The sequence below is a fragment of the Myotis nattereri genome, assembly GCF_964212035.1.
Source record: "Myotis nattereri genome assembly, chromosome: 6".
In the NCBI taxonomy this organism is placed as follows: Eukaryota; Metazoa; Chordata; class Mammalia; order Chiroptera; family Vespertilionidae; genus Myotis; species Myotis nattereri.
Window position 1 is genome coordinate 71,314,503 of NC_138081.1, and position 26,951 is coordinate 71,341,453.

Sequence of the window (26,951 nt, forward strand, 5' to 3'; positions counted from 1 at the left end):
TCTGGACCCCCTTCCTCTTTGTTAAGGGAGGGGCATCCTCCCATCTTCACCATGAGAGGGTCAAGGTTAGTTTAGCAGCGGCCAGCATCTGGTCTAGAGCAACCAAATAGCACCAGGGACAAAGGTGTACTGGGGAGGTGATGAGATTGGATTCCGTGTATTACGCAAACTGAGCAGCTGCAACTGAATGGGATTCATAGATTTGAATTAATGGAAAACATACAACTGTTCTTTGTCATCGAAAGGGCTTGTTTGGATTGCAATTGGAGACACATGTAGGATCTTTAAGAGAGGCAATTTTATATTCATCATACTTTTTTTTTTTTTTTTTTTTGCTGCTCTTCCTCTCTTTCTTCATCTTTTTTTTTGTTTTTGTTTTTGGTTGAAACCTTAGCCTATTTTCTTAACTAGAAGAGTATCTGCCAGCAGAAAAGTCAACAAACTCATAAGAGACAAAAGACATTCTTAGTTTGATTGCTCCTAATAAGCTTCAGTGCTTCCAGACCACATAATGCCATAGGATTGTTTGTAATGCTCTTTTAAAAGGGTGACAGGGTTCAGAAATAAACTGCACGTGGTAAGAAGAGCCTCCCATGGGTTATGCCTGCAAAGTGAGTGGCGAGGCTTTGGGAGCGGAGGTGGTTTCCGGCCATTAGCGTTGCTAACCAGGCCGGCTTAGCATTTATGGGAATCTACTCAGAGCAGGATGACACGGGCAACCTTCACTAAGCCACCCTGCCTGATTTCCTCAAGGTCATGCTGAAACAAACTTTCCTCCAATCATCTTTGATTGGAACGTTTCATTATTTTTATACATCCTTGAGATAGAGAGGGGCCAGGCAGTAGATGCATTAGGTCCGTGGGTCACACAATCATATTGAGTGCTTTGTGCCCGCATAAAGCAATTACTGTCAACTCTCAATTAACCTTGTTATTGGAGGAAGCATTAATGTAGAAAATACAAATCCTAGATAACCTACCCGTGTCTTTCTTGCTGCCATAGTTGCAGCTGAAGGGAGAGACAGATAATAGAAGCGCCAGGGGGAGCTTGGGGTTGAGAGGTCTCTTCAGGAAACTGTGAGCAGAGGTGATAAATTCAGCTGCCACTATGCCCTCTGTTTATGCCGGCTGCCCTTCTGCACGGCACCAGGAAGCAAAAATAACATTGCTTTCCCCGCAACTTCTGGCTGCGAAACAAAAGGCGTTGGTCAGGGGACGCCAGCAGAAAACGGCAGGGAAGGCACACGGAGAGGCTGGCAGTCACCTGGCAATCAGAGCCCAGAGGCCTGGAGGCACCACAGACGTGTTCTCAGCCACTCTGCACCTTCCTCCATAGGCAGCTCCATTCCCAAGGCTCTTGGGGACAGTGCTTGGGTGTTTTGCTTTTAGGATTTTGACTGTGTCAACCCAATGTGGTAAAATGTGTCTAATTGCCAGTGTTATAATTAATCATTTATATTTGTTCATGTGATAAGAATTCTTTCACTACAGATTCCTACACAAATAACTGCATGTCCCGAAGGTCCTGGGCGTTAGTACTATCCCCATCATTCTCAGGTAAGAAACCCTTTAGGTTGGCACCTCATCCAGGCCAGGAGGCACAGGAGGGGTGAAGATGATGCCTCTTCAAGTGATCCCTCATGGCATTGCTCCAGGAAGGGGTGACATTTCAATAAGAGGAAATATTAAGTGATAAAGATAAAACTACAGTGGGCTTCAAGGACTCACTGAGCAGGTGAGAGCTCTGGGGAGAAAGAGAGAAGGGGCATGGGACTAAGGTCACAGCCAAGACAAGGGAAAGAGAGCTGGAAAAGAGCCTTGGGGAAAGGAAGGCCAAAAAATTATAAAATTATATGTTTTGATGAAGAAAATATTTTGGGTGTGTTAAAAAAGAGACAACAGACTCAAAATGGCCTTATTTGTACTAGGCCCCATGTCAGCAAACCACGATTTAATACTTACGCTAGCTGCAGTTTCAGCTTGCCAGGAACATAACTTTTAACCAGGTAACATGGCATGGATAGGTTAGCATTAGTGAGATAATCCAGCCCATAGTCCCTTCTGTTCCCCTTAGGAGAGCAATCTTGCCTGAAAAAACACATTCTTTCCTAATAATTTCCTTTTCCACCCCCTTTCTGCCTTTAAAAAACCTTTCCTTGTCTATAGCTCTGTGGGTTCCTTTTATTTGCTAGATGGGATGCTGTCCAATTCATGAATCACTGAATAAACCCAATCTGATCCCTAATATCACTAGGTTAAATTTTTGTTATTTAACAGGTTAAAAGTATATAAAAAGCCAAATTCATATCCTCTGTGAATACGAATTTGCAATTAATGGAATCAAGGAAGAAGCCATTGGCCAGTTTTTGCCTCAAAATGAATTTGTGTATATTAGAGTGAGAAATCCGGTAGAAATTGGATAAGTAGGTACAAAAAGTCAAGTGAAAGAGTAAGAGAGAAACAGTGGAAAAATATAAGGAGATTTCTGGAGACTACTGGCCAGAATTCTTCTTAATATTAGGGGGAAAGAGAGAGATGAAGGGAGAAAAGAGAGGGGAGAAATAAATATAACAGGAACTTAAGGCTAGTGACTATAAAATGGGAAGGGTCTCATAATAGCAGGGAAGATTATGAATATGTAAATCTTGACTACAAAATGTCAGCAGGCAAGAAAAAAATAACAGAGAAATGAGTGAAGCTGCACCTCTCTGATTGATTACTTAGTCTGTGAATTTTTCTATGAAGCTCAACAGCTAGGGAAGGTGAATTCAGATGTAATGAAAATGTGATGTTATGACTTCCGGTTAAAAAAGGAAGGAGGAAATCAAAGGTATTATTGCTTCTCTTTCCTCTTTCAAGACACAAAGACAACAATAAAAATGGTGAAACATAGAGGATAATATCAGATGTAATCAAACAAGCAAGCAAATAGAAAGTCCCCCATTCTTTGTACCAACCATGAAGCTTACATGGACCAAATTCAAGAACGACACTGAAAGCAGCAGAACATCTCAAGTGTCAAATAGGTGCAAAAAGTTTCTGGCCAATGTGATGTCAAAACGTCTAAAGAGCATATGTAATGAGCCTTTAAGGAGAGTGGCGATACTCAACAGTTGAAGCCCTAGAGACATGGTTTGACATATAACAGAAGGAGAGGCAGATGCTAACAGAAAACATGTTAATATTGTATTCCTATTTACTTTTGTATTGTGTTTTTATTGTATTCCTTCTAACCAAGGAAGAATTCCAGAGGCAATGGCATGTCTTTAGAAATACGAAGGGAGTAAGGGATAAAAAGAAACCAAAAAAGTACACAGATTTAAGTTTTCTAGATAATTCTTCCATGCAGGCAGTATATATTTTTAAACCTTATGCCAATGGCAATTTTCTCTCAGGTGAGTATTTTGATGCGAAGCATTGGAATTTTATAAGGCAAGTCCAAAGAAGGAAATACTAAATAATACATAAAATACTGAACTCTGTTAAGCAACAGAAGTTGAGAGATTTGCTAGATGGCACCAATCTGAGCACCCACTTAGGTGTGCAGGGGATAAGGATGAGGGAATGAGAAAAAGAGTGTGACCAGATTATAATACACTCCTTGTGTTGTTGTCAAGAGCTACGGGATATTTTATATAAGAACATAACAACTCAGTACATCAAAAAGCAAGTCAGTGATAGTCTGGACACTTACTAATGGGTCTTAGAGCAAGAATGTAGAGGCTTCCACCAGCTATTTGTATAGATCTGAAAAAATGTGCAGAAGAGTCATTTGAAGGATTTAAAAACAACTTTCTGACTTTGACTCACTGAACCTTGGATGTGGTACATGTGCTAGCCCGGGACACATGGGTGTCTGCTATTCCCAGAAGTCAGCTGGCAAATGAAAGATCTGAATTTAAATTAGGTAATAGACTTTTACTTGACTCACAATTTGAGGTTTATGAGTACTCTCATTCTTCTCCTGGGTATACATGGGTAAAAAACATCTATAGAATCTTTTGGGTCCCTGGCCCTTTAAAGAAACTTGGTTTATGTTTCCGACAGACTCAAACATGTTCAGGACAGACCCAAACATTAAGCAACATTTATTTAGGAGATATTAGCTAATAGCACAGCTGGATAACTGAAGAAGTATGAGTTAATGATGATTTCATCTTTCTCATGTTCAAAAATACTAGAATGATCACAGACCCAAGGACCACACACTTGAAATTTGGGCAGCTTAAGAAATTGTGGAAGTGCATTCCCCCCCAAAATATTCATATGCTTAAGTCCTGACCTCATAGTACCTCAGACTGTATTTAGAGGTAAGGCCTTTAAAGAGGAAATTAAGATTAAATGAGGTCTCCCATCCAAGTACTAACCAGGCCCAACCCTGCTTAGCTTTGGAGATCGGACACTGCGGGTGGGGCGAGGGGGTGGTGAGGGCATGTGCCTTGTGCCGGGGGGCTGGGGGGGGGGGGCGGGGGGAGGTCAATAGGGGGAAAAGGATACATATGTACTACTATTTATAATACTTTAAACAATAAAAATAAATAAATAAAAAGATTAAATGAGGTCAGTGGGGGACCCTAATCCAATATGTGTCTGTATAAGAAGAGGAGAGTATGACATAAATAGAGGGAAGACCGTGTGAAAACATATGGAGAAGTAGTCCACTTATGAGCCAAGGAGAGAGGCATCAGAAGAAATCAACCTTGCCAACACTTTGATCTCAGACTTCTATCCTCCAGAATCAGGAGAAAATAAATTCTGTTGTTTAAGCCACCCAATCTGTGGTGCTTGGTGATGGCAGTTATAGCAAACTAATATTTCAATCTCCTATAATGAACCCCCTTTTTTTCTTAGAAGTCTGAAATAAAACCCAAGTTGCTTTTGTGAATAAATGGATTCTACATCATACTCACAACCCCAACAGGAAAGGCCAACACAGCTAGCATCCAGTCCCTAAGAGAGATGAGCTTCTTGAGTTGCCGCTCTTGTTCTTGGTTCCCACTTCCTCTAGTCAGAAGACTGGAAAGATCGGTCAGCACACAGATGCCAAAAAAGACAGCCTGTATAACCTGGAGGAGACAATAGCTGTTGTTAGTCCATTAGCTCTACAGCGACCCAGGCTGTACAACAGCAAATAAGCTACACGTTTGCAAAACAACACATGATAAGAGAGGATCAGAAGCACATTTAAAAAGCTGGCCATAAACATAACAAAAGAGAAAAAAAGCTGAGAAAATTCATCTTACAACCATCACTTCCATTTTTGCTCACCTAAGGACAAATGTAAAACATGCATGCACACACACAGTTCAACAGAAAGCAACATCAATTATCAAAATGACATGTCCATTAATTTAAAATATAACACCTGTGGTCTAGTTATATCGACTAGTGAGGTTTAACAAACATCTAAGATGTGCAAAGAAAAGGATCAGGGTATTCTGAATAATAAATGAGACAACTCAGTCTGACTGTGAAGAAACCTTCCTATGCTTTAATCTGTTAGACTTAGAATTTTTTATCAACTGGAGTGGTAGAAAGCGTCTAGGCTATGAGTCATAGATAAATCAATTGAATGCACCAATCAAGACTGGTGTAGAGCAAATTTTTGTTGTCAAACTTGAAGTAGATGACTTCCTTCTCAGGTTTTCAGTTTTTATGAACTAACATCTTTACAAACACTGTAAACTTCGATACAACATTGTCCCCAAATAAAGTAACCCACTCTACTTTCTCAAATCAATTACAACCTGAATTACTTACCTTAACTATTTTACTTGTACTGTCACCGAGAGAGCACACTGAAATGCTATAGCCCAGTAACAATTTGTGAAATTCTTAAAGTGGGTTTAAATGCATTAATGATCCAAAGCTATGAGTGGAGGCAGGCAACATACTGTAACACAGCTTGGCAATGATAATTCAAATTATGGAAAGGGCAGGAAATATATTCCCTGAGGTCAACATCATGCCCATTTAACACCAACAAAAGATTCAGGAGTATTATTCTGGTTTCTTCTATGAGAAATAATTTTCTGATGATATATTTATTTGTAAAAGATAAATTTTATTAATTATCTGTTTAGAAAACATAATTTCTGGGGTAAATTTCCAGGTTGGCTGTGGAAGAACTTGTGACAGCTTTGTGGATGGGTGCCCCACTGAGACACAGAACAAATGGAAGAAGGGCCCGCAAAATTACCTGGTTCTACCCCTTAGCACAGCACTGCCACACTCACATTGTTCCTCACTCTGTTCAAAGTTTTATAGAAGCCACTTTGAAAATTCCCTGTAATGAAAACTTCACCATCAGGCTGCGTTAAATAAACAAAAGTCCTTCAGTATGTTTATATATAATACCTTGGGCTCATTGGAGCTCACCAAATCCTGTTATTATTAGCCAAGTTTGTCAGAGTAATGTTATATTCTTCCTAATAACTTACCTTCTCTTTCAGCTTCAATGACTTAAGGCTTATTGTTTTCTTTCTCAAACCAGAGAAACCAGAGTAGGAGAAGCTAAGACTTACACAACTGAGCATGGCACAACTGGAGGGTTGGCAAGTTCATATTATGATGACAAGAAATGACTTAAATGACTCAGGGAATAATTTTATACTTGGGAAAATTTTCCATAGCATATCTTATGACTTTAGATGTTAGATCTTTATGTCAACCCAAAGAGGGTTTGAGAAACTGAAGTGGCCATACTCAGGAATAATAATATACATGCTAATCTGGTCAGTGAACATATTAAAAGGTGTCCTGCCTAATCAATAACCAGGGAAATGCAAATTTAGAGCACAATGGGATTGTATTTCTCACCAATGTAATTATTCACAGTTTAATTCTGACAGTACCAAGGATTGTAAGGATGTGGAACAACCAGAAGCCTTATGGTGGGAATGCAAATTAGGACAACTTTGAAGAACAATTGTCAATATCTAGTCATTTAAAGATGTACATACTCTTATTATCTACAGACTTCGCTATGAAAGGTATTCCCTATAGAAACTCTCATATTTGTGTACTAGTTACATCTTTATGAAAGTCAGTTTCAGCATTCATTGCTCCAAAAAAGATGAAACAATTTAAATGTCTCTTAATAATTGAGGATAAATAAATTGTGCTATATTCATACAATGGAATTCTAAGCTCTTACCAATTTTTTTATTTTTACAACAAAACATTAAACAAAAACAAAAAAAGAAAACTAGAAAAAAGCTATATTTTGAAATTAAAATCTATTTCACAAAATGCAAAGATAATTTTAAGGACACATGTATATGAAGTAAAATATGCAGTAATGCATGGGAATTAATAGCACTGAATTCAGGTATGTTGACAAAGAGGATAAATATGGCAAAAGGACAAAAGGGCCTCAACTGTAATGATCATATTTTATTTAAGTTGATTATAGGGTATATAGAAGTTCATTTTATTTATTCTCCATATAATTCATTAAAATATTTCCACATAACTTAAAAATAAAAAGTAAAAAAGAGTGGTTTTTATACTTTTCGGGTATAGTTGGGTAGTGTTTTTCAATTCCTTTCCATTCAACTCAGTTTCCCCTACTTTTTTAAAAAAATTATCTTATTGTTGGAAGTATTACAGATGTCCCCTATTTCCCCCCATTGATTCCCTCCACACTTTCACCCCTCCCCCAGGCCTTCACCACACTATTGTCTGTGTCCTTGAGTTATGCATATATGCATATAATTCTTTGGTTAATCTCTCCCTCTCCCACCTCCCACATCATGCCTTCCCTCAGAGATTCTTTAGTCTATTCCATGCTTCTATGCCTCTGGATTTATTTTGTTCATTAGTTTATTTTGTTTATTAGATTCCACATATGAGTGAGATCATGTGATACCTGTCTTTCTCTGACTGGCTTAAGTTTCCCCTACTTTACAACTGGCTATTAATATAAGAATCTAGTGAGCAGCAAATTAAAGTAAATAAATTTTAAAATTCCATGATCAAGTAAGTAGTATTAGATTTGCTTTCCCACCATAAACAACTAGACATTTTAACTAAATAAATAATTAATCTTTTCATATATTGGACTTTCCCTCTGCAATCAGCCAGATAAATATCTCTCTCTCTTTTTTTTTTTTTTTTTTTTAAGGTATACCTGATGAAGTCAGGCACACCTTGGACTTTTCTTTTTGCCAAATAAAGTAATATAATTACAGGAGTGATTGTATTCACAAGATTTTCTAAAACTAAGTGCGAGGGGATTATACAAAGGTGAATGTCACTGAGGGTCATTTTACAATTCTACCTACTACAAGCTGTATGTTAAACAATTTTTGGAGCTCACGCAGAATGGAAAGTTATTCAAGTTCTGACCAATCAAACACATAGGCCTTATTGACTGCAATGGGTGTTCAGCAAAAACCTAATAAGTTTCATACCTAGATATTGATGCCAAAATAGCCTTGCAATAAAGGTTCCTCTAGATCCACTCCAACAATATTTAAAAGCAAGCCTCAAAAAGATCAAGCTGATTTACAAGTAACATAAATGCCACAAACACAAAATCCTACATTCTTTAAAGAATGATAACACAATCAGACATTCAATAATATCCAACATTACAATATCCAACATACAATAAAACAATATTAGACATGCCAGGAAATGGGAAATCCTTAACCAGGAGAAAACCCATTCAATAATAACAGATAAATGACAGAAATATTGCAATTAATAAACTTAAGAATAAGTTAGCCAATACTGTTAAACCATTTCAGATTTCTGCTACTTCATTAGAATTTAATTTGAGTTGAGACATCTTTTTTGGTCTTTTTCTATTGCTTATAGGTGTCATGTCATCCACTGCAACTTAAAATTCATTAAAATAACTTAAAAATGTAAAGTTTAGGAGGGAACCAAAATGGTGGCATAGGTAAACAGCTGTACTTGCTGCCTCCCATTACCACATCAAAACTACAACTAAAATACAGAACAAACATCATCCAGAACTACCAGAAAGCTGGCTGAGTGGAAGTCCTGCAACTAGAGAAGTAAAGAAGAGTGCACATTGAGACTGGTAGGAGGTGTGGAGGTGCAGAATACACTGGTCTGGCACCCACATGTGCTGCTTTTTTAATCAGTAGAGAGACTGTCTCTGTGGAGGCTGCCCAGAGGAGCAAAGGGCTTCATACCAGACCCCCAGCCCAAGGTCCCAGAGCTGGGAAAAGAAGTCCCTGTACTACGGACTGTAAAAACCAGTGTGGATTGGAGGTCAGTGACACAGAGACTGCTGGAGACCTAGCTGTTCCTCTTAAAAGGCCAGCACCACAAAGTGAACTTACAAGGTCCTGCTTCTTCTGAGCTCCAGCACCAGGGTGAGACTCTGGGGGACACATTTGTCTGGCATCAGGGCAGGAACTTGGGGGGCAGCTTTCTCCAAGATAGAGGTACCTGCAGGGATCATTGTTCCTGTGCTGAGACCTCTCCATCACAGGGCTGACTGGAAGCCATTTCTGTTTGTTCCACCCTGGTGATTCCCTAAGACTCTGCCTCATCCAATTTACAACCCCACCCAAGCTGCCTGCAGTGGCTTTTGCATATGAAGGGCCTGTCCGTGAAAAATCTCGAACAAGCTGCAGCTGGGACAGGGAGCCCCAAACCTATCAATAAAAGGCCCAAGACCTGGGACCAACACCAGCCTGCCTTGCTCCATAACTGGACCTCATCTGGGCACTTCCAAACCCAGTACATAAAGGAGAAATCTGTGGATCTCTCTGTAGCTCCTGCTGGGTGGCCCCAGGCAGTGGCTGACTTTACACTTCCCTGGAGACCCAAGAGCCAGTGTACCCAGTGGTCAGTGTCAAACCATACCAGATTACAACTCTATAAGCGACACACTCAAGGGACAGACTCAGTGAGCACCAAAGCCCCACTGAAACAAGTCCTGCTCCATAGGGGTGTCTCCTGCATAACAGCTCTCCCAATGTAGTCACAGCTGGTACACAGAAAATTGGCCAGGAGGTCAATTCCTCCCAGTGACACCAACAGCAATCAAGTCTCAATTATAACAAAACTGTTCTCACAGCCCACAAAGGGGTGCACCTAGAGTTCCCAGCTCAGGTGACTGGGGAGGCTGAACCACTGAGCCCTGTAGGACACCTACTACACAAGGCCACTCTACCAACTCAAGGAGACATAGCAGCTCTACTGAATACATAGAAACATGCAGGGAAGCAGCCAAAATGCAGAGGCAAAGAAACATGTCACAAATGAAAGGAATGGAAGAAAGCAAACTACTGAATATAGAGTTCAAAACCACAGTTATAAGGTTACTCAAGAATCTTCTAGAAACCTCCAAGGGACTTAGTGAGACTTTTAAGGATCTTAGTGAGAATGCCAAAAAAATTGAAAATGACCAGTCAGAAATTAAGCATACAGTGACTGAAATAAAGAATAATATACAGGGATTCAATAGTATAGCAGAGGATTCTGAGAATCAAATCAACAATGTGAAATATGAGGAAACAAAAAACACCCACCAGAGGAGCAAAAAGAAATAAGAATCCAAAAATATGAAGATAGTGTAAGGAGCCTCTGGGACAACTTCAAGCGTACCAACATTCACATTATGGAGGTGCCAGAAGGAGAGAGAGAGCAAGATATTAAAAACCTATTTGAAGAAATAATGACGGAAAACTTCCCCTACCTGGTGAAAGAAATAGACTTACAAGTCCAGAAAGCACAGAGAGTCCCAAACAAGAGGAACCCAAAGAGGACCACACCAAGACACATCATAATTAAAATGCCAAGGGCTAAAGACAAAGAGAGAATCTTAAAAGCAGCAAGAGAAAAACAGTTAGTTACCTACAAGGGAATACCCATACGACTGTCAGCTGATTTCTCAACAGAAACTATGCAGGCCATGCCTTAGCTTTGTGGTTGGCAAACCACGGCTCACGAGCCACATACGGCTCTTTGGCCCCTTGAGTGTGGCTCTTCCACAAAATACCATGTGCAGGTGCGCATGTTCAGTTCAATTGAAACTTCGTGGCCCATGAGCAGAAGTTGGTATTTTGTGGAAGAGCCACACTCAAGGGGCCAAAGAGCCGTATGTGGCTTGCGAGCCGCGTTTTGCTGAGCCGCAGTTTGCCAATCACTGCCCTAGCTGGTTTGGCTCAGTGGATAGAGCGTTGGCCTGCGGACTGAAGGGTCCCAGGTTCGATTCCAGCCAAGGGCACATGCCTTATTGCAGGCTTGATCCCCAGTAGGGGGCATGCAGGAGGCAGCCATCAATGATTCTCTCTCATCATTGATGTTTCTATCTCTCTATCCCTCTCCCTTCCTCTCTAAAATCAATAAAAATATATTTTTTTAAAAAGAAACTATGCAGGCCATAAGGGAGTGGTAAGAAATATTCAAAGGGATGAATAGCAAGGACCTACAACCAAAATTACTCTACCCAGAAAAGCTATCATTTAGTATTGAAGGTCCAATAAAGAGCTTCACAGACAAGAAAAAGCTAAAAGAGTCCATCACCACCAAACCAGTATTATATGAAATGTTGAAGGGTGTTCTTTAAGAAGAGGAAGAAGAAAAAGATAAAAAATATGAACAACAAAATGGTAACAAATACATACCTATCAATAATTGATTCTAAAAATCAAAATAAACGAATAAGAAATCTAATGAGCAGAATAAATTGGTGAATAAAATAGAATCAGAGGCATGGAAATGGAACAGACTGACGATTCTCAGAGAGAAGGGAGTGGGGGGTGGGAAGAGATTAAACAAAGATCTTATATGCATATATGCATTACCTATGGACATAGACAATTGGGTGGCGAAGGCCTGGGGTGGAGCAGGAACTGGGTGGAGGGAGACAATGGGGTGGTGGGGGGGAAGAGAGACATCTGTAATAATCTCAACAATAAAGATTTAAATAAATATATTTTTTTAATGTAAAGTTTACACAGAGATGAACAAGTGAATTTAAGTAGTATTACCTGGAAGCATTATTCAGCTCCAGCCATTCTACAGAGCTGGCATTTCTACACCATCAACTCAGCATGACGCACACGTACACCATCTGGCTTTGGGTTCTTAGCAGGTTGGTGGCTTTTATTATTTTGTGTTATGTGTAGAAATGAAGTGGTCAATTGTACCATTTCTCTCCAAGAAATATAAATAGGGATTTATCAGAATGCAAAAAATATCTTAGGATATTTTGGAGTCACTCTAGCATTTGTTCTTCTTGAACGTTCTCTACAGTTTAATTCTGTCTGCATCTTTTCTTTACCACCATAACTCTCCCTGTCAGGAACTCAGATTTTTTACTGAGTCATGTTAGGTTTAGGATTAATTTCCACAAGTATGGAAATGCACCCAAATCACATTCATATCCTTTTCTTTTTTACACGAGTGCTTTTCATTGAAGTAATATATATTTTTTCCGCCCTAACCTGTTCGGCTCAATGGATAGAGTGTCAGCTGCAGACCGAAGGGTCCCGAGTTTGATTCTGGTTAAGGGCACATACCTTGGTTGCAGACTCCTCCGGAGCCCTGGTCTGGGCTCATGCAGGAGGCAACCATCCATGTGCTTCTTTCACATCGATATTTCTGTCTGTCTTTCCCTCTCTCTTCCACTCTCTCTAAAAATCAATGGAAAAATATCCTTGGGTGAGAATTTAAAAAATTAAAGTAATAAAAGAAAAGAAATAAATAGAAATCCTAAAACAAAACACAAAAAATATGTTTTCTTTTTTCTCTGGAATGCACTAAACAATTACAATTCTGTTTATCCTTTAGGGAAAATTCAATAGACTTCTACCATTTATTCCCAAATATATATAACATGGTATATCCTATATAGGTTTTTTACTTCATTAGATTATCTCCAGTATCCTCAATTTTATGTAATAGTACCAAATCTATAGTCTATATATCAGGTCATGTCATCATTAATTAGTTGGTAATTTTTACATTTCTGCCTAATTGGCCAAACTCAGGCAAGAACCAAAAATGCACCAAAGTGGAAAAACAACACATTAAGTGATAATTTGAATCATTATTTATATGAATTTTTAAACACCAGAGTGCCCCTGTCTTGACCTTGGGAAGTAAGATTTCCAATGATTTATACTATGGTATAACACATTTTGCTTATATTGCATTTTCATAAAATGAACATAAAGAGTACCATAATGTTTCTTTGGGAGATTTTGCTTATTTTAAAGTTACTGATAGACATGGTACACAGAAGAAACAAGAAGATGGCACTCTGAAGGGCAATAACAAAACAACAGTGATGAAGATCATGGAATGAAGGAAAATTGTGGAAAGAACAGATGGGAAGAAGGCAGGGAGATGTATAGGTATCATAAGGGAAGTCCTAGAAGAGTTCTCTATGTGAGGATAAGAGGATTTATTTAAGGGGAGATGATAATGAAGAAATAAAAGTCTGCCTAAACTCTTTTATAATGAGAGAACAAAGTACTATGTAACCTTTAATAAATGTATATGTAATCCAGGAAAGAACAGTACACTTGTACAAGATAGATGGATAGATAGACAGATAGAATAAAATATATAGCTTTAGATAGATATGACATGCATATATAACATACATGGTACTTGTGGTGTGTGTGTGTGTGTGTGTGTGTGTGTGTAATTTCTCCTATGCGAAGGTTGGATAACACATTTGGAGAAATGGTGTGAACTTGAGGCCTTCCTATATTTTACCTATAGTCACTTAGCATGTGGCACTGTACCAAAAACATTTTGCTTTCAGTTCATAAAACTTCCAATGCAGTTCTTGCCAGAAACCAATCTATGACTGTATCTGTGCTCAGTGAAGAATGAATTTGACTGAAGGAGTTAAACAATATGTGAAAAGGATCCAAAAGCAATAAAATAGCAGTACTAGTAAACACAATCTTCAAGGGATTCCCCATTCATTCCACACATATCTTACTTTTTAATGGTGCATAATTCCTTCTCTTTATTACCAAGATCAAGCGTGAATGCCAAAAGTATTTAGGTTCTGTGGGACAGTGACTCAGTGTGAAATTAGATGATCTCACTCATATGTGGAATCTAATGAACAAAATAAACTGATGAACAAAATAGATCCAGAGACACAGAAGCATGGAACAGACTGACGAATCTCATAGGGAAGGTGGGGGAGGATGGGTGGGTGGGCAGAGATCAACCAAAGAACTTGTATGCAAATATGCACAACCCAAGGCCACAGACAATAGGGTGGTAAAGGCCTGGGGCAGAGTGTGGAGGCAGCTAGAAGAGGTCAATGGAGGAAAACAGGAGACATCTGTAATACTTGCAACAATAAAGAAAGAAAGAAAGAAAGAAAGAAAGAAAGAAAGAAAGAAAGAAAGAAAGAAAGGAAGGAAGGAAGGAAGGAAGGAAGGAAGGAAGGAAGGAAGGAAGGAAGGAAGGAAGGAAGGAAGGAAGGAAGGAAGGAAGGTCAGATGAATGAATTCAATTCCTTTGCATTTGTTTCCAGCGCCTTCCTTGCCTGAGACATCTGAACATTCCTAGCAGTTCTTCAGCTACAGGGGTCCATCTCAGTTACTGTATGGAGTCTGTCAATTACTAAGAAGCCGTGATCAGTTACATGTTTGAATGCTACTCCTTAGAGAAATCAATGCATTTAAAAGTACCAGAGGCTCTCTCTGCCTCCCTCATCCACTGAGACTAAACCCATCAGATGCAATGCCTGGTGAATTTGTCTCTACTACCCTTGAAGAGTGTGAGCCTGAATAAGCCAATTCGGTTCTCTCACTGTAATGACTGTAACTCTATTTTTCTAACTCTGTCATTTAAATGATGTGCTTTAAGCCCAAGCATTTTCAAGGAATGTTCACCACAAGCATTTTTGAGGAGATGGACTCACTGCATCATCAAGCCCGTGGTTTTCAGAATGTGATTTAGAATCCTTGCCCATGTACACAGACATTTACCTCATACTGCTCTATCTCATTACTGAAAATTGATGAAGTAAGCCCTAAGTCACCACGGGCAAGCAATCCATTCAGATAGAAAGAAAGAAAAACAAACTTTTCAGTCAGAAATAATGCATTGGGATAAGCAGCTTTGGAAAGGAAAGCTTGTCCACAAAAGCTTGTTACAATTATCACATAATCGTGTTCAAAAGCAAGAAGAGTCATCTAAAGAGGGCATCACACCATGGGTGCAATCACACCATGTTCCAGCAACAGCCCACTCAGAGTACGGCAGGACCTTCCCAGAGATGCCATTCTAATCTGCAAATAACCACAGCAAAGTCCTCTTTGGATGGTTCTCGCTGCACTTCGCCGAAGCTATGAGCTACTCAACACTTTTATAGGCCTAAAGATGTTTTTAAAACTATTCATATTAGCATGCACTTTTCTGAACACTGTATTAAACACGCCATTGATTTAACAAATATTTATTGATTGACTAACATGTACAAAGCACTTAGGAAACGACTAATGCGGAAATTCAGGCTAGTAAATGATTGTATGTTGTGCTGCAGATGTGACTGTGCGCAGAAGGGTTTAACTTTTAACTCAGCGGAATCTATACTTGCTAAGTACATGATATCTAGATTTAAGCACAACAACAGTGATGAGCAATTATTTTAAAAAGATGTATCTTTTATAGCACAAATCTGTTGTGGAGATTTTCTGCCGGGGTCCAACCCCAGCAGGTCCAGGAGTTCCCAAAGGCGTAGATGGAGTCGGCGAAGAAGGAAGGACACGGAGACAGTGTTCAGTTGATCAGCAGCCTAGCCAGGATCTCAAGCCAAGTTCTGGTCTGGATCTCCAGAGAGGTTCTGCTGTTTATTGTCTTGTTACATCCGTATTTATACCAGTTGATTTTAATCCTGTCAATTTCTATTGCAAAGGTTAGGGCGTTTCTTATCTCCATTTCAGGGAGTAAAGATTATGTAGCTTAAGCGTGATTGTTTGTAGTTAAAGTGATTAACTACCCGCCTGGCACTTAGTTAAGGAGTTTTATCCCCTCCCTGACTTCAGGGAAAAATCCCTACCTGGGGAAACAACATTTCTCAGAGAGGTGACCTTGGTTAAAACACACAGCGCTAAGGGGAGCAAACATATTAAGAACAGTACGCTATATACGCCTGGTCCCTTGAAACATATGATGTGCAGATGTTTCTTTCCTGCAGCGACTGTGTCAAGCAGCAAGGATGGACCGGCTTCCGGCAATTTTCTAACATTGTGAAGTGTTTTTTTCATCCCACTAAATTGGTAACAATTTACTTCAGCAGAAGATGGTTCAAGTGCCAAACATAATCATTAAAGAGTTAGATAAATCTGAAACCTGAATAAAAAAAGGGCCTTGACCTGAATTAAGACCAAATCAGATCTTAACTGATTAAATGTTACAGAATCAGATAATCCTACATATGCATGCACAATCCATATATAATAAACTAAATTATATATTTCAAGAGCATACTATATACATGTTAATAAAGCCATGTAGAAAGGCATGGCCACGGTCCCTAGAAGTTTCTATTTAAAATATTTAGAAATTTATTGAGTTTGGACTGTCTAGTATCATTCACAGTGTGAGGGATATACCTTCTGAAACGGCTTTGAGGAAAAATAACCAAAAATTTATTTTAAATTGTGGCTACCTGTAGCCTGACTAATTTTTGGAAGGAAATTATAGATATGTCAGTAAGTACGGAATCATATAGAACCTGGTTCTCCAACATACCTCTCTCTATGCTCTGATACTCATTTATTCACCATTCCAAAGCACTATCATTTTTTCACAAGCAGAAGACTAGTTCATGTGTCTGTGTTTTGCAAGTGCTTTCACCTCAACCTGGCACATGCTTTCCTGTAGTCCACTATTATTCATCTTGAGGCCCAGCTCTACTCTCTCCTTGACAAAGCGCAGCTGCCTTTTCCATATGTATCTCGTTGCCAGGATTTTATTATCTATGTTCCTCTACCCTTGCATTTATGTCACTGCATGTAGGTGTTTGCTTCCGCCTGTCTGACCTAAAAAATGAAGAGCTTCATGAGGAAGAACATAAGGTTCCCATCATCTTTATATTCTTAGGTCCAATTTACCTGCCTGAGTGCTCAGTTGTCCTGAGGAAAGTGCTTTTTATACTCCGAACTTCAGTTTCCTTTTCTGTCAAATGGTCATAAGAATATTTGCCACACAGAGTTACTGTGAGCATTAAATAAGATACTGTAGATGGAAGCACCTAGAACCCTGGCTCTGAGTTAATGTTGACTTGAATCTGAATGATTCCAGGCATCGCTGCAACACACATCACAACAGTAAATCAGCATTGAACAAAATGCCTAGTCCTGAGATCCTCAATAAATGATGATCAAATGAATAGTTATGATGCACATAAACCAAAGCGTATAGAACAGTGATTCTTTGAGTTATAAGGACTTTAAGGATATGATGAAAACGATGGCCTTTCTCTCTATATGCACATATACTTGATTTTACATGGAATTTTAGGGACTTTCCAAATCCCCTGAAGCTCAGTGTCAGTCATAGCCCCTTGAGTCTACAGGCACTGGGATGAGTCCCTACTATAGACAATCCTGTAGATTACCTTGGTCTAGATTAATTCAGCTGCCTTATCTGACTGCTACAGCGTCAGTTTATCTCAAACTGTAAGGCTCTGGCCCTGACCCTTCAATAGCAATGGAATAGTTTGCAACCACAAAGTGTCCTCTTCTGGGATGTAGCTGGGGGGGGGGCGGGGGGGCGGGGGTGGTGGGGGACCAGAATATGGAGATCCTGCTTTGCTGGACTGTTTTCTGCGGTCTAACATTATATCTGAAAAAGATATCATGAACCTTTCAAGGTTTTAGGTTCTTCTTCACTATAAAGGCAAACATTGACAGACAAAGTCAGGGTGCAGTTTGTCTTTACGCAGGGTTTGAGTTTTTGTCAGGGAACTCCTAGGCACACGAAAGAAGTTGCTGTTTCTTTCAAGTCTCAGCTAAGCTTAATGCATATTTATCTCTCCAACCCAAACAGCTCAATGCATCTCTTTCTCCAACCAAGCGACAGAATGCTTATTTGCATGTTCAGGTATGATGTGTAAATATTTTAGCTCCCATACAGTTCTCTGCATCTAGAGATCTGAGGGAACAATCTTAGGAGAGCAACCGGAGAAACTGGCTAGGCGTTGCCAGGAGTTTTCCTGGAGATGATTTTTACTCAGAGGATTATCTCCCCACAGGCCATTTCTCTAGAGATCCCTTGTGTACATTTAAACAAAACTCTCAGGCCCAGAACCAGGTGCTCCTTCTTTCATGTTGTGTAAATACCCGTAATGTGGCACTTAACAAATTGCACAGTAATTATCTGTTGATGTTTCTGTATCATCTTCTACACCGTGAGAGCCCCGAGGGCAAAGATGATGTCTTATTCATCTTTGTATCCCCAGAGCCTAGCGCAGTGCCCATTCATAAAAGCAGACACTGACTGAGACTCCTTGCCTTTAAGAAGTTCTGATTAGGGTGATCAAAATAAACAAACACTTACAGTGCAAAATAATATAATCTAGACTGGTGGGAAAAGGTCTCCCCTGCAGTGGGTCCTATCTGAGCTGAATTCTGGAGAATAGGTAGGAGGCAGTCCCTAGGAGGAGGAGGAAGGAAAAGGAGGGCAGTGTGCCTGTTCTGGGTGAAAGCAGCAGCACTTCTGCAGGGAAGGCAGAGTGACAGAAGGAACTGTAAGTAGTTTGGGAGACCAGTCAGTCACAACAGGTAGAAAGGCATATTGTCAAGAGATGAGGTTGAAGAAGCAGAGAAGCACTTGAGTATGACTACGTTTAGAAAACCAGGATAAAGAGTTTAAAGTAAAAGGAAAAATACTAAAGGGAAAAAAATAGAACCATTATAGAATTTTAAACAGAGGAGTAGCACATTTGGAAAGGTCATCCTGAGAACAGATAATGGATTAGAACAGTGATGGCGAACCTATGACACGCGTGTCAGAGGTGACACGCGAACTCATTTTTTTGGTTGATTTTTCTTTGTTAAATGGCATTTAAATATATAAAATAAATATCAAAAATATAAATCTTTTTTATACTATGGTTGCAAATATCAAAAAATTTCTATATGTGACAAGGCACCAGAGTTAAGTTATGGTTTTTCAAAATGCTGACACGCCGAGCTCAAAAGGTTCGCCATCACTGGATTAAGTATGACAATATTGAAGGCAGAGGGGCCAGTGAGGAGGCGGTTTAAGAAGGCCAAGTGTGAGAATATGTGGGAACAGGGGAAAAGAAAGGCAGTGGACATAGAGAAGAGGACCAAGACTGGAGCCATATCAAGGATGTGAAGGAGGAAGACTAGCCATTACTGAATATGGAAGGAGAAAGGAGAAAGGAGAGTCAATCATCACTTCCATGCTTCAGGACTCCTGGAAAGGGTGCCATTGACCAAGATGCAGAGCATGTTTCAAAGTTTCCCTTTTGAAATATTAAATTCAAGATGCCTTTGGGACACTTAAATGAAGAAGTCCAACAGGTAGTTGGACATATGCGTTTGTAGGGTAGAAAAACAACCTCCCAAACATCAGAATACTGATTTGTCAATGAACCCAGGGGAGTGAATAAGTTCCACGAGAATGAAATTTTACAATAAGGAAACAAAGGGTCTGAAGCTGGTCCAGTGCGACGCCAACATTTATGGCATAAAGAGCGCTGAAAACTGACTGAGCTGAGCAAGAGTGGCGGAGAGCTAGGAGAAAGCCCGAGAGAGGACAGTAACTGTCAAGGCAGCCATGGAAGAACAGTTCCGTGGAGAAGGAAAATTTCAATAACCTCAAATGTTGAAAGAAGTCAGAGAAGTGCTTTCACTGGGTCTGACAGTAAGGAGGTCCTTGTGTCCTCATGATAAGAGTAGCTTCAATGGACTTTATGAGTCAGAAGCCAATATGAGAAGTGAATTACAGCTGAGACCCTCAAGTCAGTGAGTAAGAAATCTTCTTTCCCAAAGCATAACTGGGAAAGGGAAGAAAAACACAGTAGTAATTAGAGGGATTTCCAAGAGACTTCAATCTGAAACAGTATGCTCTCACTGACTCATGCACGATCTACTGAATTTTGAAGATTTACTTAATTTAATGAGAAATACACTTGATGATAAATCCAACAAATGTATCTATCCCTTACTCTGTCACCTTGATAATATTGTGATCATTTATTTTAAAATTCTCGATCTCTGGTGATAGGTGAAGGTAAGTCCAGGATATAATCTATTTGTTCAGAATGGTCATTTGTTTCCCATCAATGACTATGCTTCAGATACTTAAAATACACGTTGCTTTCTTCATTCAACTATAAAATTACCCAAGACAGTAAGTTAGTCTGCTGCTCAGTATACTCTGTCATTCTTCCCACACACATCTGCTGCTTTTAAGAATATTTCAAAGATTCCATCTGGACAAGACATATTGCATCTCACTTACCTCCAACCAACAGAAAAAACCCCACACCTCCTCCTCAAGGTGCAAGGGCACTTCCCCTCTTTAGTTTTAAGAGTTTCTCTGTAATATGTTGTTTAAGAGTGTGAGTCTAAAGGAAGATTTTGCTTCTGTACAAACTAGAACAGCTCTCTACTAAAAAGAAGGCACATACTTAGGAATCAAGCTAATGAAAGATGTGTAAGACAGCACAAAGAAAACCACACAACTTTACTGAGATAAGATTGGAGCCCTAAAGAAATGGAGAAATACACTATGTCCCTGGAAGGTACAATATTGCAAAATGTAAACTCTCTCTAAAATGATTATAGAGTCAATGTTATTTCAATTAATTAACTTTGGGGGGGGTGTTAAAATTTGGCAAGCTTATTCTAAAATTAAATGGAAATGCAAAAGGCCAAGTGGAGTAAAAACAATCTTGAAGAGTAAAGTTGAAGGACTTATACTACCAGATATCAAGTTGTAATTTACAGTTGTAGTAATTAAAAGAGTGCAACATCATCCAGCCTGTGTGGTTCAGTGGGTTGTGTGTCGTCCCTTGCACCAAGAGGTCAGTGGGTGGATTCCTGGTGGAGGCACATGCCCAGGTTGCCAGCTTGATCCCCAGTAGGGATGTGCAAGAGGCAGCTGATCGATATTTCTATCTCTCCCTCTCCCTCTCTCTTCCTCTTTCTGGAATCAATAAAAACATTTAAAAAAAAAAAGTGTGCTATGGGTGCAAAGATTAATAGACCAGTGGAGCAGAACAGGGTCCAAACACCGACCCACACATACACAGTCACCTGATGTATAGCAAAGTTGCCACAGCCCTTCTTTGGACTAAGGAGAAAAAAAATCTTTGACTCATACTTCACACCACACACAAAATTCACCACCAAATGGATCATAAATGTGAAAGGTAAAAATTACAAAACTTCCAGAAGGTAGCATAGGAGAATATCTTCATGATCTGGGATTAGGAAAATATTTCTTAAAAGATCAAAAGATAGCATGTACAGTAAGTAAAGAAACAGGTTAATAACTAGTAAATTGAGCTTCCTGAAAGTAAGAATTTCAGTTGATCAAAAGACACCATAAATAGTGAAGACCAGCCAAAAGAAAGAAAATATATTTGTCATATATATATATATATATACATATATATATTTGTCATATATATATATATATATATATATATATATATATATATATATATTTGAAAAAGAACTTGTAATCTTTTAAAAGCCTCCCACAAATCAGGGAGTAAAAGAGAGACCACCCAAGTTTTAAAAATGGCAAAGGACTTTAACAGGCGCTTTATAAAAGAGGCTACTCCAATGGCTAATAAGCAAATAAAAAATTTTAACATCATTAATGATCGGGGAAATACAAATTGAAACCACATGTGTAATTTTATACCCCCGGAATAGTTAAATAAAAATTGACACTATAAAGCTTTGGTGAAGATACTAAATAACAGGGATGCAAATGCTGCTGGCAGGAATGTAATGTTTTAAGCCACTCGGGAAAACTTTTGGGCAGTATCTATTAAGCTGAACATATATGTTTACCTTATAACCCAGTAATTCTACTTCTAGGCAGACATGCACATACATGTGCACCAAACACGTATACTATACAAACATGTTCAAAGATGCATTTTTTTTCATTAGCTTCAAACTGTAAATAACCCCCAAATGCATCAGCAATAAGACAGAAAAGAAACTGTAAAATGCACGATATGGAATTCTACGTAGCAATGGAAAGAACAAAGTACTGCTATAAGCAACTGCATGGATCAACCTCACAGACACAGCACTGAGCAGAGAGGCTGGAGAGACAAACAGTACAAGTTGCATGATTGCATTTCTACAGAATTCAAAAATGGGCAGTATTAATCTATAGTAACAGAAGCCATAAGAGCGGTTATCTTGGAAGGGTTAATGACATGGAGAGACCAAAGGTGACTTCTGGGATGCTGCTGTGTGAATCTTAGTTTGGGTGGTGGTTACACAGATATGTTCCCTTTGTAAAACTTTGTTGAGCTAGTTACGTATGATTTGTGCATTTCTCAGTATGTCTCTTCTGCTTAGATAGTAAATACATCAATGAATGAAATAAAATGAATGAATGAGTGACTAAATAAATTTATAAATAAATGGGACATAGTAAGATGAAGTCAGGTGTATGGAATCATGGTATTACACATGAATACACCTATAGTCCAGGGTTTAAAAGACATTTCTGACATTAAATATCTTAGAAAGCTAAATATCTACCTGCATACCACATATATGTGTCTGGTTGAACCTGGCAAAGGCATGAGCTAATATCCTCCCACTAGTGGCCTGGTGCACGAAATTCATGCTGGGGGGAAGGGGGGTGTCCCTCAACCCGACCTGCACCCTCTCCAATCTGGGAACCCTCAGGGGATGTCCAACTGCCAGTTTAAACTGGCATGTCATCGGGCCTAAACCGGCAGTCAAACATCTCTCTCACAATCTGGGACTAACCGCTCACCTGCCTGTCTGCCTGATCGCCCCTAACCACTCTGCCTGCCAGCCTGCTTGCCCCCAACTGACCCCCTCACCAGCCTGATCACCCCCAACTTCCCTCCCCTCCTGGCCTGATCACCTCTAACCGCCTCTGCTTCGGCCCCGCCACCATGGCTTTGTCCAGAAAGATGTCTGGAAGGTCTCCTGGTCTAATTAGCATATTACCCTTTTATTAGTATAGATATAGTTAAAAATGTAATTTTATACAACATAGACAGATTCTGGGCCCTACCCAGCCAAAGTTGTTAAGAGAATTCTCTGAGCTGCAAACTGCCCTTCTCTGTTTTTGTTCTTTGTTGTTTTTGTTTGTTTGTTTGTTTTTTGTTTTTTGGTTTTTTTTTTCCCCTAGAAACAGAGGTTGGTAGGTCAGGGAAAAGAAAAAGCAAGGCATTCTATTTTGCTTGTTACACTATCCAATAGCTACCACAAACATTTGACCATTGTGGTCAGAAGATGTTTTCTTTCCTACTCTTTTCGCTTTCTCAAAACACTGTCTTAAATTGAGTAAATTTTTCTTAAATGCTACATAGCAAGTAGAAAATCTTAAATAAAATCTTTATCTTATCATATTTAGGGAAAACACTTTTTCCTTAACTGTAAATTGAGAGATGTAATTCAGCATAAAAGCATCTGTGCAGCAATTTTGATAAGTCTACACATTAATGTTTAAGTAAAACAGATAACTCCAGTTAAAAGATCAGTAATTCAAGCAAATGAGTTTTCAGAGGGAATTTTTATGTAAAATCATGCTGTCCATCATATACTAGTATTTAACTGTACCAGGAATTTAATGGAAGTGTTTGTTGCTCATTTCCCTCTTTTAGAAGAAACACAACCAAACACGCACATACACATGCAAACACACACACTCACACACGAACAAAAACATACAAAAGACATTGAATTAAAATTGTTCCCATGTTAATGATACTAAAAGAATATTTTCATTGATCCCCAAACTGTAAGAGACTTCTAAGTTGGGGGTTCCAAGAATTATTACAGAAGATATCCCTCCACCCTGACCCAGAATCCTTCTTCCTTGTCCTAAGTCACCTCATCCTCTTCATGGTCTCCAGTAAGGCTCCTTCCCTTACCTTTCACCCACTTGGTACAATGGCTAAGATAAAGGAAATAGATGATGAGGTTTCCACATATAGCCAGTTGGCATATTTATGTAACTTACATTTTGGAGGAAAAGTCTGTCAGTAAAAGAACTACATTTTCACTTATAGTTCAAAAAATATCTCAGTTCACTCACATATCCTCATAATTTTCTACCTCTAGTTTCCACAATCCAGATGATAGATACCTGTGTCTATAAGAATGTTTTGGATAAGCTATCCCTTTGCTTGGTCTAAATAAATTGTCCACTTAAGTTCTTTGTTTATTCAAGACACATTCCTACAATGAGTAGGTGTCTTTACATTAAAATGGATCATTCACTTTGTCCATCAATTTAAAAAATTGCTTTTTCCCCCTTTAAGAAAATCTTAACCAAGTGTTTGATTCAACCTATACCAATTTTATGGTAAATGACAGCTTCCCTAGAACGATGGTATAAAAAGTTCACATATCTGTAGATACTATGGACATCATTATGTTTGCATTTTTAAATACAGAAATACCTGAACAAAGTGCAGTGGTAGGACCTGGGGAGAAGAAGTAATCAAGGGAAGCCGCCCTGAACCTAATCCAGGGTCAAAATCACTAAACTGGAATAAGTTTGAGAATTGGTAAAATAGAATATATGCTTTCCCAATTGAGAGAGAGCCAAATGTTTATTGGTAGAAGTCAACATACTTAGTTACTTATTCCATACATATTTTGGGGGCCCTCCTAAGTGTTCTGGGGACTGTGTTAAGTATTGAGGATTCAGAAATGACCTCAGTGAATGCAGAGTGAAGTGGGGGAGACAGACAAGAAATGCAGATAATACATGTATTCATTTTTTTACTACCACAAACTGAACAGCTTAAGCAACAGAAATATATTGTGAGACATCACAGTTCTGGAGGCCAGAAGTCTGAGATCCAGGTATCAGCAGATTGGTTCCTCCTTCCGAGGGCTGTGAAGGGAATTCTGTCTCAGACCTCTCCCCAGCTTCTGATGCTTTGCTGTCAATCTTTGGCATTTCTTGGCTTGCAGAAGCCACCCCAATCTCTGCCTCCATCTGCACATATATTCACCTTGTGTGTGTCTGTGCCGAATTTCCCCTATTGTTAAGGACATCAGTCTTGTTGGACTAGGGGTCCACCTTATGCCATTATAATCAATCTTAACCAATTACATCTGCAACAACCGTAGTTCTAAATAAGGTTACATTCTTTCATATTAGGGTTTAGGTTTTTGACATAAAAATTCAGGGGGCACACAATTCAATCCATAACAATATGGAATGAAAGGTATTCAACCTCACTGTAATCATTCACCAGACATTGGGGAATCCTTATAGAAAAGCCACCATTTCCTCAATGGTATCCATTCCTACCACCTGTTTCCCAAAGCCAGTCCCCTGTTCTTATCATCTGTCCCATTGGCTGCCTACAGAGCTAAAATCTTAATGAATGGGAGCTACTGCAACTGAGTGTGCACAAGAGCTGAGTGAAAATCCTTGCCTTCTATTTAACTTCCAACACAAAGCCCTAGGTCAGAATCAGGCTACAAGTTAAAAAAAAAACCCACAAAAACAAATCTGAGAACTCCGTAATACAGAAACTGATCCATTTCACTTGCATTGTGAATTCGAGGATCAAATTGTGTTTGTGGACACTTTTTTTCTGGAGCTGTGGGAAAAACACTGGTATCATTCAACACTTTTTTCTCAGTAAAACCTACACTTCATAATATTTATAGTGAACTTGAGGAAGCATTCCAGCTATCATACTCCTCGGCAAATATTTTAGACTTAAGGATGTGATATTAAAACTATGATACACAATACATTTCTGAACTTCATGATTTTTCTTCTCTGAAGATCTATATTCTATTTGCTCACCCCATGTGGGTTCGTCTGCAGCCCCATCTTGAAGATTACTCACACCTCCCTCCTGAAAGCCAGCAGGGTTCTGCCTTTTCCCCTCAAATGCTGCCTCAGTACCTCCCACTCTTACTGTTGTCTCCCAAGTTCTCTTGGTGAAATTTCTTTGGCTTATCTGGCTTTCTTTGCCTGGGGCCTTCATTAACTATTTATAATACCCTTGCTTGACCACACCCACAGGATTCTGCGATGTTCTCATTGGCCTGTGCCATGCTGCTCTTATTTTAAAATTTTGTGAAAATGTAGAATATGGCAATGAGTGACAGGCACAGTGACAGTCCTACCTTAGCCTAAATTGCTAATATGACATTTTCTGCCCAGGATGTAAGTCCCTACTTCCAGTATTTAGTTCCAGGGCTACTGTCTATAGCTCTTGGACACACTCAGGACATTCTATGGCTTATATGGTTTCTCTGACCCAGCACTGAAAAACATAACAAAAACAGAAGACCTTACACCTGGGAAAGGCTCAGAGGGCGGTATGAACCAAATGTCACACACCCAGAAGTCTTCAGAGCCACAAAGTGTCCAGTTGAGACAAAGAACCAGTCCTCTTGGGTAGATGGCATCTTCAGGTTGGGAAGAGGGGCTCTCACGGAGGAAAGTCTCTCTCCACTAAAATGAGGTTAGAAGGAAACTCCATCCTCAGAATTAAGAGTCCTTTATTTACTACTGTGAAGGGATTAGAGTAGTTAACAAGCCAAAGGCCTCTCCCCTTACAGGCTGTAAGCACCGTAACTTTTCAATGTTAGTATTTTTTATTTTGGTGTCTTGTCTGTTTCCATGGAATGATTAGTTGTAAGACTCGTAAATTAAAAAGTCTTAAGGAAGCACTAGAAAGGCAATGCAGAGGATTCTCAAAAACCATCATAGGTCAACTTTCACGTCCACATCTGCTAATT

The 26,951-nt window shown here is 39.3% G+C and overlaps 1 protein-coding gene across 2 annotated transcripts in view; it reads right to left on the bottom strand.

Moving 5' to 3' along the window:
- Window positions 1-26,951, bottom strand: part of AIG1 (androgen induced 1) — a 205,718-nt gene that overhangs the window by 153,833 nt on the left and 24,934 nt on the right. For both annotated transcript variants that reach the window (XM_081094335.1, XM_081094336.1), the window contains exon 2: window positions 4,911-5,066. In XM_081094335.1, coding sequence (XP_080950461.1) covers window positions 4,911-5,066 — 156 coding nt within the window. The remainder of the gene's footprint in view (window positions 1-4,910; window positions 5,067-26,951) is intronic.